Source organism: Ailuropoda melanoleuca, chromosome 5 (assembly GCF_002007445.2).
Source record: "Ailuropoda melanoleuca isolate Jingjing chromosome 5, ASM200744v2, whole genome shotgun sequence".
NCBI classification, from domain to species: domain Eukaryota; kingdom Metazoa; phylum Chordata; class Mammalia; order Carnivora; family Ursidae; genus Ailuropoda; species Ailuropoda melanoleuca.
The window spans coordinates 92,204,129-92,217,550 of record NC_048222.1 but is presented as its reverse complement, the minus strand read 5'-3'; the positions used below and the strand labels follow the sequence as shown (position 1 = coordinate 92,217,550).

The window sequence follows — 13,422 nt, the reverse complement described above, 5'->3', positions numbered from 1 at the left end:
TCAGTCTAAAGGACAATTTGAGTCTAAAGGGCATAGCAAGCTTATCAGCAGTGAGGCCTGGAACATACTTATCACCAGTGCTGTGGGACTCCTTTTTCTTAGTTTCTCCTGGACTGGAGGGAAAATAGATGCCAGTAGGATTTCCAAAAACCTTTGGTGTGAACTCCACAGAAACAAGTATGCAAGCAGTGTGGAAAAGTGGAAAACTTCAAGGACTTGGTGAAGCTCATGTGAAAATGTTGCTTGTGAACTCCTAGAAAATTACAGAAGCAGACAGGCCACCCTTGTAGGAAATAGAATAGTGGAGGAGGGGACCAAGTGTGACCTGTGTGTGCTCTACACATAAATTCAGTGCTTGTGTATTTGAGGTGTGGAAAGGACTTTGGGTTCACCACACCTGTTTCAGTCATTACTGACATGACTACTAGTAAGGCCTGTTTTATAGTTGGAGCCCTCTTGCTTGTTCTGGAAGAAGCGTCAGCACCACTTTTTGCCAAAAAGATACTCTGTGACATTCTTACTTAGCTGGAGAGTCTCATTGAGCAGCTTGTGTAGAATGTAAAAAGTGTTCACCACATGGTTTTGAATGACTTAAAGTGGATATTTCAGAATTGGAGGTATAATTATGTTTGCTGAATAATGGTTTGTTTTAAGGTAACAAAATGCTTTTTAATTTTGTATGTGGTAATGTTTTTTAGCCTGGAGGAATGAGATAGTTTGCACTGGTAAAATGTTCTGATTAAGTTAAGCATCAAATGTCGTATATGCCTTTTTAATAGCAGGTGTAATTGAATATAATTTTACCTCTGCTTGATGACCAGCATCATTTTAAGTATCTTTTTTTTGGGTACTTTGACCCTATTTGGTTTTCTACATATGTTTTATTTTGTCTTCATCTTAATGTCAGACTGTCATCTGCCACTTCTGCTGATGTTGTTCTTAATTCAAACAACCTCCCCTTTTATAATCCATTGATGGTTTGCTGCCAGTAATTTACTTTAGGTTGAGAAATCAGTAATCAAACTGGGAAAGATTTCTCTGTTAAACAAAGGCAAGATTCTGAGTGCGGGCCCAATGAGTGTCGCGCATTTGTCAGGACTGTTTTCTGTGTGCTTCATGTTTAGGCATTCTGTTTTAAAGGATGGCAGTTTTATTTATTCATTTTTAAAAAAGATTTATTTATTTTATATATAGAGAGTGCATGCATGAGTGGGAGGGGCAGTGGGAGAGGGAGAGAGAATCTGAAGCAGACTCTGTACTGAACGCGGAGCCCAAAGGTTGGGGATTGATCCCAGGACCCTGAGATCAGGACCTGAGCCGAAACCAAGAGTCAGCCGCTTAATTGACTGTGCTACCCAGGCATCCTAGAGATGGCAGTCTTAAAAGTTAGCCTCAACTTCAGAAGAGTGGGCTTTTACTGTAATATATTTGCACAGGATGTTCAATACATTTATTATTGGTATTATTAAATTTTTTTTCTCCCTCTGCTTTGTAAACAGTCAAAATTTGCTGTGTGATGTCACAATTGTGGCTGAAGACATGGAAATCTCTGCTCACAGAGTGGTGCTGGCTGCCTGTAGTCCTTATTTTCATGCCATGTTTACAGGTATGAAATGTCTTAGTTATGGATGTTTTTTAAATATATACAGATCTGGGGTTTTCTCTCCATATTTTCTTTTCTTATTAACATTTTACTTTTATGAAATTAAGTATTGTAATGGAAGTAAATGCTCTTGCTTTGTTTCAAATTCCTTTTCCTCATTGTTTTTCGTTTTTGTAATCATGTTGTGTATATGTGTACATTACATTCACATACTCAAAATTTTATGCTCAGTTTTCCCCCTTTATATTTATGTTTACATATATTGGCTCAGTTTACTTTCCTGCTATTTATAACAACTTTTGGCACTTCGTTATTTTGGCAAAAGAAAAGTGCTTTTACTGTTTCCATTTTTTCAAATGATTCTCTCATATATTTCACTTAGTCTTCACCATGAATAAAGAGATGTTTATTTAATGTCCTTTGACTTGGATACATAAAAAAAATAGGGTGGACACTTAGGTAACTGTAAAAATATATAAAATGATTTCAGTACTTCTGGAAAAAAGTAATTTATGCCTGCAACACTTGAAGTCCTTAACCTCATTCTTTTTTTTTTTTAAATTTTATTTGTTTATTTGAGAGAGAGAGCGTGCTCATGTGTGTGAGTGCACGAGCAGGGGGAGGGGCAGAGGAAGAGAGAGAGGGAGAAGCAGACTCCCCACTGAGTCTCATGATTAAGCCTGATGTGGGGCTCAATCCCAGGACCCTGAGATCATGACCTGAGCCGAAGTCAGACACGTAACCGACTGAGCCATCCAGGTGCCCCCTTTACCTCATTCTTAAAGAAAAAAAAAAAATTTAAACGTGTTACTGTACAAAGAAATGAAGCTATTATCTGTTCCAGCAGTGAGCTTATAATCTTAAGAGTATTGGTAGGACAAACAAAATAACTTACAGATACAAATGTAGTTATACCAAAAAGCACAAATACAAAGCTATTCATACTTTAGAAGTCATGAAGTATTTCTTGTGCTTAACATTTTGCTTAGATACTTCAAGGAATACAGACCAATGTAAGAGTGCTTCTTGCCCCGGTAATGATATGCACACTTTAAATATGCAGTAGTGTATGGAAGATCTGAGCCTAGAGCAGTGATGCTGATGGTAAGGACTGTGATGGGCAGCACTGAGAGAAGGGGATCTGACATTTCCTGAAACCTGATAGGTTTAAAGGGCTCACACAGATGATGAGTGCAGAAGGCCATGTGAAGAGGATGGGCTTAGTGTTTTAGGAGCAGAGGAGAGTCTAGAGCCCCTAACTGTTCAGACTGTTGCAGCCTTGCTCTTCCTGAACAGAGTTAAATAATGAAGAATGTAGGAAGGATAGCAGAGGAGCTGTGAGCCAAGTTGGGAGGGTGCCTTTAGCTGAGGCTGATTTGGTAAGTCAATACTGATAAAGTGAGACTAGTCAAATTTTTATGTCCTGGGGTTCATTTTAGTCTCGAGGTTCACATCTTATTTATTTCTCCTGGACAGTTTTCTCCACAGAGTCTCTAGGCTTGTGAGAGGAGGGTTCTAGCTGGAATGTGTTGGCCTTATTTAGGAATTCCCTAGTACAGTGCTGTCCCCTGTAAGTGGCATTCTCTCACATGACACTGCTGTTGCTACTTCCTTGTTGGAAACTATGGGAAACTCATGTCATCAATTTATGCTTCAGTTTCCCCATCTGGAGAAGAGGGATGATCATATTACCCACCTCCTAGGATTTTTGTAAAAATTAAATGAGATCATGTATGTGAATTTCCTAGTAGTTTACTTGGCACATGGAAAATACATAATTAATTTTGGCCGTTATTATGGTTATAATTATTTTAATTGAAGGATAGCAGACAGACAATGTTACATTAGTTTCAGGTGTACAACATAGTGATTCCGCGTCTCTGTATGTTATGCTGTGCTCACCACAACACTAGCTGCCAACTGACACCATACGACAGTATTACAACACCATTGATTAGATTGCCTGTGCTGTACCTTTTATCCCCATAACTTATTCATTCACTAACTAGAAGCCTGTATCCCCAACTCCCCTTCAGCCATTTTGCCCATCCTGCTACCCTTTTCCCTCTGGTAACCACAAGTTCTCTGTATTTATGGATCTGTTTCTGCTTGTTTGTTTTGTGTTTTTGATTCCATATGTAAGTAAAATCATATGGTATTTATTTTTCTCTGTTTGACTTACTTCATTAGCGGGATACCTTCTAGGTCCATCCATGGTGGCTCAAATGCTAAGAGCTCATTCTTTTTTACAGCTGAGTAGTAGTCTATTATATCTATGTACCAAACCTTCTTTTTTCCATTCATCTATTTGATGGCTGTTTGGGTTGCTTTCATATCTTGCCTATTGTAAATACTGCAATAAACATAGGGGTTGTATATATTTTATATATATATTATATATTATATTATTATATATTATATTATTATATATTATATATATTATATTATTATATATTATATCATGTACATATTTTTTCAAATTAACTTTTTTGAGGTTTTTTTTGGTAAATCCAAAATATATAAAGAACTTACACAACTCAACCCCAAAAAACCAGATAATTCGATTAAAAAGTGGACAGGGGACCTAAATAGACATTTTTCCAAAGAAGACCAGTGATGGCCAGTAGACACATGAAATGATGCTCAACAGGAAAATGCAAATCATACCTGTCAGTGTGTCTAGAATCAGAAAGACAAGAAATAGCAAGTGTTGCCAAAGATGTAGAGAAAAAGGAGCTTTTGTGCACTGCTGGTGGGAATGTAAATTGGTGCAGCCACTATGGAAAACAGTACAGAAGTTACTCAAAAAATTAAAAATAAGCATACCATATGATCCATTATTTTTCTTGTACTCTAAATTTCTAAATATCTTTATATTCTGTAAAAGGAAATTGAGGAAGCCTTAGACTAGACTATTTTTTTAAAAGATTTTATTTATTTATTTGAGAGAGAGAGAGACAGAGATAGTGACAGAGCACAAGCTGGGAGGAGAGAGAGAAGTAGGCTCCCCATTGAGCAGGGAGCCTGATGCAGGCTCGATCCCAGGACCCTGGGTCATGACCTGAGCTGAAGGCCGACGCTTAACCAACTGAGCCACCCAGGCACCCTGACTAGACTATTTTTTGATAAATGTTTTGTTTTCCACAGAGACAAAAACATAGTGATGAATTTAAAACTGCAAGATCAAGGTTAGTTTCCTTTCCCTTCAAAGGCAGCACTTGAGTCTCCAGTCTCCCTGAGCCTTGCATGTCCAGAAACATGAATGCTGGATAGGGACAGAGGATCTTGTTATATCTTTGTCTTCCTTTTCTGTTTACTTTATGATCTAATGATCTAAACTACATTTCACTTTCCGTCTTTTTTTTTTTTTTTTTGGTCTAATGGGTGTGAGCTTTGCCTAATGATGGGAATGAGAGGCCCTGAAGATATTCTGATTCTATCTATAAGTATTACTAGTTGTATCTCAGTTAACTGGTGGGTGGGTACTTCTTGCAGTCCAACCTGTTTCTGACTGAGGGTATACCTTCTATGTAGTCAAATTTCAAATGGCGATGTACTAAGGTAGATGCAAAATAGGGATACTATATTAATTTCTGATACATATAAAATGAATACCTCAATTGTTTTTTCCCCCCACAACTTTTTTAAGGCATATTTTACATGTTATAAAATTTACCCATTTCAAATGTAGTGGTCAGTGATTTTTAGTAAATGTATTGAGTGGTCATCACTGTAAATCAATTTTGGAACATTTTTATTCCTACATTAGTGATTTTGAGGTTCATCCATGTCATAGTACGTATTATGAATTTGCTTTTTTATTGCTAAATAGATACAGTTGTATGGATATACCACATTTTGACTGTCCATTCACCAGTTGATGGACGTTTGGGTTGTTTCCAGTTTTTGGTTATTATGAATAATGCTGCTATAAATATCCATGTGCAGTTGTTCGTGTGGACATTACTTTTATTTCTCATGGGAGTATATACCTAGGAGTGGAATTGCTGGGTCCTATGGTAAATTTCTGTTTAACTTAAAAAAGACGACCATGCTGTTTTCTGAAGTGCACTATTTTACATTTCTACCATTAATTTATAAGGGTTTCCATTTCTCCACATCCTTGACACACTTGTTTCTTTCTTTCTTTCTTCTTTTTTTAACTTGTAGTCGTTCTAATGGGTGTAAAATGGCATCTCTTGTAGTTTTAATTTGTACTTCCCTAATGACTGATGATTTTGAGCATCTTTTCATCTGTTTACTAGGCTTGACTTTTATGGTTCTTTAGCAATAGATGCCATTCACCTTTCTGGCAATCTTTGTACATTTTCTACTTTTGAGTCCACTGAATAGTACATCATTTGTCAGAGATTAGGTAAGGAAGATAAGGGGATTTGGTCTAGGTGATTTAGTGTACATACATTTATTTACGTTTTGCTAGAGTATGAATCCATTATTTCTTTTTCTTTTCTTTCTTTTTTTTTTTTTTTTTGGTCTGAAGCCCTGTTAAACTTTATTATACAAAATATAGTGAGACCAACCAGTAGACCTTTGCATGTTTCCGATGCATCATATATTTTGTGTATTTAGTTTCTTCTGCTTCGCTGGTAATCAGAAGTGTTTGCAATGGCACAGGGCACTACCTACTTTTCTTTTGTTTTCCTGTGACTCCCTTTTAGGAAATGGGGAATATGCAGATGTCCTTTTTTGGCCCTTGTTTTTAATCTCTCTATAAATTGTAGGGGAATTTTTCATTCCAATTATATCACCTAAAAAACAGCTCTGTTACTCATCGTAATTCCAAATATTTGGGTAGAGAAGGGAGGTGAAAAGTAATTCTGTGATATATCACAGGTTTTTACTCTGTGAAGTATGGGCCTATTTAGAGCAAGGCTAGGTGGTTTAACTGTTACTTGAGAAAGCGTATATCAGATTGGGTTCCTGTGTTTTTAAATTACGTGTTACAGATGTGGCGTTTAATATGCTATTTCTCTTGCAGATACATTTGAGGCTTATTTAATGTCACAGGCTAAAATATCTGACATCTAGTGGGAAATATTGAATTTTTATTTTTACTCCTTTGTTTTGTGCTTTTTGATTATTTCTTTTGTCATATTGAACATGATTCAGTAAGTTAGACTAGGAAAAGGTAGATTATCATTTGCATGATTAAGAAGTGAGATTTTTAAAAAGTTGTTTGCATGGTTATATTTGTCTAAGATTCATGCTTTCCTTCATCAGGGAATGTTTATTGAGCATCTTCTGTGTGCTAGGCATTATCCTAGGTTTGAGGACTTTAGAGATGAACAAGACAGGTAAGTCCCTGTTCTCATGATTCTCCTTGGAAGAGGAGGAAAGGCTAGAGAGTAAATGCAAAGAAAAGATAATTTCTGATATTGCTGACTGCTGTGAAGAAAATTAAATAGGATGTTGTGCTTAAAGAGCCTAAGTTAGGATGCCTTAGTCTGCACTTAACAGAAACTCCACTTAAACTGATTTAAATAGTAAGGAAATATATTCTCTCATAACTGGGAAGTAGGCTGGACACCAGGTGTGGTCAGATCTGCAGCTTGAGAATTTCATCAGGTATCTGCTTCCTTCACTCTCTCTCTGCCCTCCTGTCTGCAGTAAAAATGTTATTCCAAGGTTGCTTCCCCTTGTGAATGCAAGATGCCTATCAGAGTGAACCCAACATCTCAAGGAATGAAAGGAAGGGAGTGCTTTTTCTTTTTTTCTCCCTTTTAGGGTCTAGTAGACTTTTTCCAGAAGTTACTCAAACTAGACCAAAACTGGCAGGGGAATGCGGCTACCATGTTTGCCTCAGATTAGTGGTCAGATTGGGGAGTTATGTACCATGACCATCAGAGAGAATGGCTGGCAGGGGCATCCGGGTCAGCTTGCCAGAATGAAAATACCTGTGTGTCAGTAGCTTCTTTGTAACTCAGGACTAATGACATACAAAAAGGGCAATAATGATTAGATTACAAATGAACCTGAAGAGTAATGGAGTAAAATTTATTTATTACGTGTAGCTGTAAATTTGCCATTCACTGTTTAGCGTTTCAGCCTAGTAAAAGATTTTGTAAATACTTTTATGTTTTTCTCAGATATTTTTATATGCTAAACAATAACTAATTCTAATAAAAATAGAATCGTAGGATTTTTGCATTGAAATGGATTTTAGGGTTTGCTGTCTTAACCTAGTCACTTTTTAGAACTTTAGAATCATAAATAAAGTACCAGTTTGTGCTGGGTTTCAGGAGCCTTGATTAAAGGTCTTTGAGATGGAAATGTTTCTTTCTTTCTTTCTTTTTTTAAAAGATTTTATTTATTTATTTGACAGAAAGAGACAGCCAGTGAGAGAGGAAACACAAGCAGGGGGAGTGGGAGAGGAAGAAGCAGGCTCCCAGTGGAGGAGCCTGATGCGGGGCTTGATCCCAGGACTCTGGGATCACGCCCTGAGCCAAAGGCAGACACCTAATGACTGAGCCACCCAGGCACCCCGAGATGCAAATGTTTCTATCCACAAATATGTCCATAAACTTTTACAATTTGGAGGACTTCATTTTTTTTCTCAAAAAAAGTAGAAATGGTGCAGTGTTCACTAGTGAAGTACTTAGCTTGGCTTGGAATGTTTAGTGTATGTTCAATGAATGTTGACTGAAATCCTTCATAGCTAGAATACCCATGTTCAAGACTAATTCAAGTGTTAATTATGTTGAGTAAAGATGCTACATTTTAGGTGGGCACATGTTTCACTTTTTATTCTTCTAGTCATTCATTTATCCAACCAGAATTAATTGGGTATCTCTAATAGGTCAGGCGTTGTGGGATACAAAGATGAGAAAGACATCTTGCTCTCAGGGAGCTCAAGGATTCAGGTGGGGAGAGCTAAGTATTATTATGATGAGTGGATTTGCAGGAGGTACCCAGGTGTACCCAGGGCGAGAGCCTAACCCAGGCTTGGGCCACTGATAGGAAAGCCTACTTGGAGAGGAGCCAGCTGATGCTTGAAGAATCAGGATTAGCCTGGGGAATGAGAGCATGGGGAGACAAAGAGGACAAAGTTCAACAAAGGCATCAAAGCAGGAGATTGTTTGCTGCATGTGGAAAACTACAGAAAATTTCTTCTGGATTATTTTAAGGCTAGAAGTGGGAGAGAGGAAGTCGGATAGTGAAGCAGGGACAGGATGTGGAAGGGGCTCCCATGCCTGAACTAGGAGCAGTTGGAGGCCTTTGAGTACCATGGTCAGATCTGTGAAGTCATCCAGGGGGGCAAGGAAAGAATTAGGAGGTTGCTGTGCTGGTGTTGGCAAGATGTGGTAGGACCCCAGTGACATAGTGGCGGAAGGGATGGAGAGGCGAGGGGGCATCGATTTGAGATGTCTCCGAGGTTCATTCTGAAGGTTTTAGTGAATGATGGGATGGGTGGGTAAGGAAGAGGGGAGAGTCAAAAGTGCCTCTCAGGATTTTAGCGATGATATCTTTGTGGATATCCTCAGAGCTTCATGGGTCTACATAATCAAGATAAAGAAGCAAAACACCCTAATCTGGAGACAGACTTTGGGAAGTTAAAAATGATGTGATATAAACTCTGTATAGTATCACTGGATATTTTTTAAAATGCATTATCAAAAGTAAATCTCACAGAACCATAGTGCTTAAAGATTTCCTCTATAAACATAGCAAAGGGCAATAACTCAGGTAATATGTAACAACTAGAATTAGATCTAAATAGCTTTTACAACCCTCTTTATTTTTTATTTTTATTTTTTAAATAATTTTTAAAAAAGATTTTATTTATTTGTGAGAGAGAGAGAGAGCGCTCAAGCAGGGGGAGCGGTAAGCAGAGCGAGAAGCAGGTCCCCACCAAGCCAGGAGCCTGATGTGGGGTGCCCTCGGATTATGACCTGAGCGGAAGGCAGACGCTTAACCAACTGAGCTACCCAGGTGTCCCTCAACTCTCTTTAGTATGTGCTTTAATTCTCAGTATTTACTGGAATTTTAAAACTATTAATGAAATCTGTGGCAAACTATTTGTTACTGTTTTTGTAGACTAACATGAAACATAAAACATTTCTAAAGGAGCAATGATAGAAATTGAATTTGTTGAAGGCAGATACAATTTTCTGGGGGAAAGAAATCATATTAAGAATGACACAAAAGGAATATATGAATTAGCAAAGTATATCTTATAGCAATACCTTAAAAACTATAATATTAAAAACTGCTTGGCGTAGGACTAATTTTTCAGTCATATATGTAAATTAAAGTCAGACTTGTTTTTGTCTAAGCTAGATCTTCCCTAAGTCCTGAGAGCTGAAATCACTCCTTGAGAACAGAGTACATGGCTTTATACTTGTGTGGCCCCAGACCCTGCAGGGCTTTACACATTGCTGGAGCCCTATAGGTGAATTAGATGTGGCCTCTGTCTAAAGTCCAAGTCTGCAGTCCAAAGTGTCTTCACTTTAGAGATGCTTTGAGATGATACAAATCCCATCTGTCTACAAGATCCAGAGAGAGTAGGATAGAGGAATGTGCCTTATATGCGGATGACGAATTTTATTTCTGTATTTCTCAACCATTCCTTTTTCTTCCCTTTTTTTTAGAGGGAAAAAACGTGCCAAGGCAACAGACACGTAACCCTGCTGTATAGGCATATATACCTCTTTCTCATTAACTATCTCCCTTCCCTTGTAATACCGGTGGATGTTCCCCCACCTCTCCCTGGGAGGTGGCAGGATACTTTTGAGATATTTTGGCTCTTAGGAGAACAGCGTCTTTCTGAAATCTTGTCAGAAATAATCTCCAGGGAAGCAAGCAGTTAAATGTACATCACTGTTATTATTTTTCTCCTCCTAGGGTTTGTGTTTACAAACGAATTTTGTGCAATTATGGATTCCCATAGGCTTTTCTAATAGCTTATGGTCGCTGACAGTGTACCATGGCTAAAAAAGAAATGAACCTTCAAGAAATCCTGAGGCTGTTATGTTGTTTTTCTTTTTTTTTTAATAATTTTTATTTTGTTATATCAGTTGTTATGTTGTTTTTCTAACAGATGTTGAATCGAGGTGAAGGTGGGGGTGGCAGCATCATTTTGATGCTGCTTCTTTTATTTTTGAAACCTAATGGAACCAAACCTTTTCGCTAGGTGTCTCATAGCACTCAACATAATTTTTAGACTGCCCTCCTTGTTTTAAATCAAAGTTTTCTTTTCCCACCATTCGATAGTTTATGTTTCCCTATGTCTTGGGTCATTTTATGTTGTCCACACATAGGTGTTCAAACCTGCTGCTTTCTCTCCCTAAGTTCCCTTCTCTTTTCTGTTTCCCTGTTTCTTTCCTCAACAGAGGGTCTTTTTTACGATCCTTGCATGTTCAGTTAGTTCAGTGAGTAAAGGAGAGAGGTCTTATAGAACTTTCTAGCAGGCAGTGAGATAGAAGAGTATCTGGCTTTAGTAAGAAAGGCTGATACGGAAGTGACTTAGGTTCGTGGATGGAGTTACCAGTTACCACAAATGACAAAGAGGAATAGAACTTGGGCTAGAAGACCTCTGTAACAAGCCCTTGTCATTGACTAACCCTTTTGTGAGCCCTCTTCTATCTTGCATTCCCTCAGCAGCTTCTGTAGTTTGTGTCCTAATTGCTTCCTGCCCGAGGGTCGTGCTGTCCCCAAGGACAAAGCCTTTGTGTCCATTGCAGGCCACCCGCGCCCATGGCATCCACTGCAGTGCTTGTTGAACGAATGCTGCTGACCGAGTGAGTCCTTTTTAGCAAGTGCTCATTGCTATTAGCCAAAAGGGGTAACATTGTGACCCTTCTAGTCATGAGTAGAAATCCAAAAAGAAAACAAGATGCCCACAAGCATGGACCAAAAAAAGCGTGGACAGCATCAGATACTGAACCTAATAATGCCACAGGTGTTATAATTGGCACGTGGCACGTTCACTGTTTTGATGTGATTTTCAGGTACAAGTGGGTAACAGAAGTACATTTTATGGTTTGCTCAAGTAAGCTGCTAGGGGAGGTAATGGAATGTTTTAGGCCTGCAAGAAGTGCCTGATCGTGTTGCCTACAAAATATGGCGAGTGGCAAGAAAGTAGCATTGGTATTTTCACAGCAGTAGCTTACTGTAGTGTCACTCTTCCTTTTTTGTGTTTTAGGTGAGATGAGTGAGAGCCGAGCAAAGAGAGTTCGAATAAAAGAAGTAGACGGCTGGACCCTGAGGATGCTGATCGATTATGTTTACACTGCAGAAATTCAGGTTACGGAAGAAAATGTACAGGTGAGAGTAAACACCTCATACCATTTAGCTCTTCCTACATACCAGTTTTTTTAAATCAAAAGAGCGTACCCACACCACAGGATACTTTTTGTACCAAAATAATGAAATTCATTGTTAAAACTGAATTTCTAGGGGACGTTTGGAATGATTATATCTTTCTAATGATGTTTCTGATTTCAATACCTTTTATAGTCTTGAAGTTCCAGTCTTTCAGTTCTCTGAGTGACACTTGTTTGTTTGTGAAAACACTGTCATATTCATCCATAACTACTGATTGATGCTGCCCACATTTCTCTATTCCCTTGAGGTTAAAATCTACAAAAGATGTTTTTGACTATTAACAGTCTTTACTTCTTTTACTATTACAGTATCTTCTGAGATTCTAGAATTTAGCTAAAATTTGACATTGCATTTTCTTATCTTCTTTAAAGAACAAATGTTATATATATATATGATGTAAATGAATAATACAGATGTATATAGTGTAGAAGGTGAAAGTGCCTCTTTTAAAACTGCCCTTCCTTTCTTGCTCATCCCAACCCACACACATTGATCTATTCTTCTGCCCCAGAGGGTAGCTGAGTGTATACCCATACACTCACACTCGTGCACAGTTTTCCTGATATAAGTATTTTTTTTACTACGCCTGTTATTCTGCAACTTGCTTTTTTCACTGTACAAAGTATCTTGAAGTTCTTTACACATCAGTATATGGGGGCCCAGCTCCTTCTTTTAAATGTCATCCCATATTTTAATCAGCATATATGATTTTTCCACCTTAATAAAAGTACTGCGGTGAATGAAGATTTTTTTATTTACATCCAAAACTTCATGGAATAGATGTCTCAAATGTAATTGGTGGATCAAAGGGTCTATGCATGTTTTAATTTTTGATAGGTATGCCAAATTGCCATCTGAAAGTTTATATTTATTATTATATTTACTCCTTCCAACAGGTAAACTGTGTTTTGAGGACAACAAAAAGAATTAGGACTAACTTCTTAAGAAATAATCTCTGAGTTCTACTTTGCTTAGATAGGAAAGTGTGGGCTCAGTCTTTTGTCCCTTGTAATTAGTTGAAATATGGTAGAAACTTTTTCAGTTTGGAGACTGAAGTCTTTGGATGTTAACTTGTTCAGACATGGTGTTATTAAGTCTGAAATATTGGCAGTGGTGAAGCCTTCTGGTGATCTTTCCCAGGTGGCCTCATTTGCCTTTGTTTGGAAATCCAGTTCATGAGGTAAGGCATTTGAAACAACCTTGGTTGATATTAAAGTCGTGTATAAAGGTGTGAATCAACTGCTATGTGAACTTTGTTTTTAACCTGGAGGAAAGTGTTTCATACATACCATGAGGTAACAGTACCACCATGTCATCACAATCTGATTTTTTCTGTATGGTTATGCTAGTTGCTAGATTTGGGGGCATTGTTTTCAACAAAACATTATCTTGGTTTTCTTTTTGCTCCTTTTTTAAAATTCATTTGAATTCATGGGCCTCATTGTGCCCTGTTTCTGACCTTCAACCAATGAATT

General features: G+C 37.8%; 1 protein-coding gene across 3 annotated transcripts in view; it reads left to right on the top strand.

Moving 5' to 3' along the window:
- The window catches only part of KLHL2 (kelch like family member 2), a 96,471-nt gene that overhangs the window by 21,576 nt on the left and 61,473 nt on the right, over positions 1 to 13,422 (top strand). For 2 of the 3 annotated variants that reach the window (XM_034661411.1, XM_034661412.1), the window contains 2 exons: positions 1,500 to 1,606; positions 11,766 to 11,887. In XM_034661411.1, coding sequence (XP_034517302.1) covers positions 1,500 to 1,606; positions 11,766 to 11,887 — 229 coding nt within the window. Of the gene's footprint in view, positions 1 to 1,499; positions 1,607 to 11,765; positions 11,888 to 13,422 lie in introns of those variants that run through there. The other variant, XM_019807975.2, reaches the window with a different exon arrangement.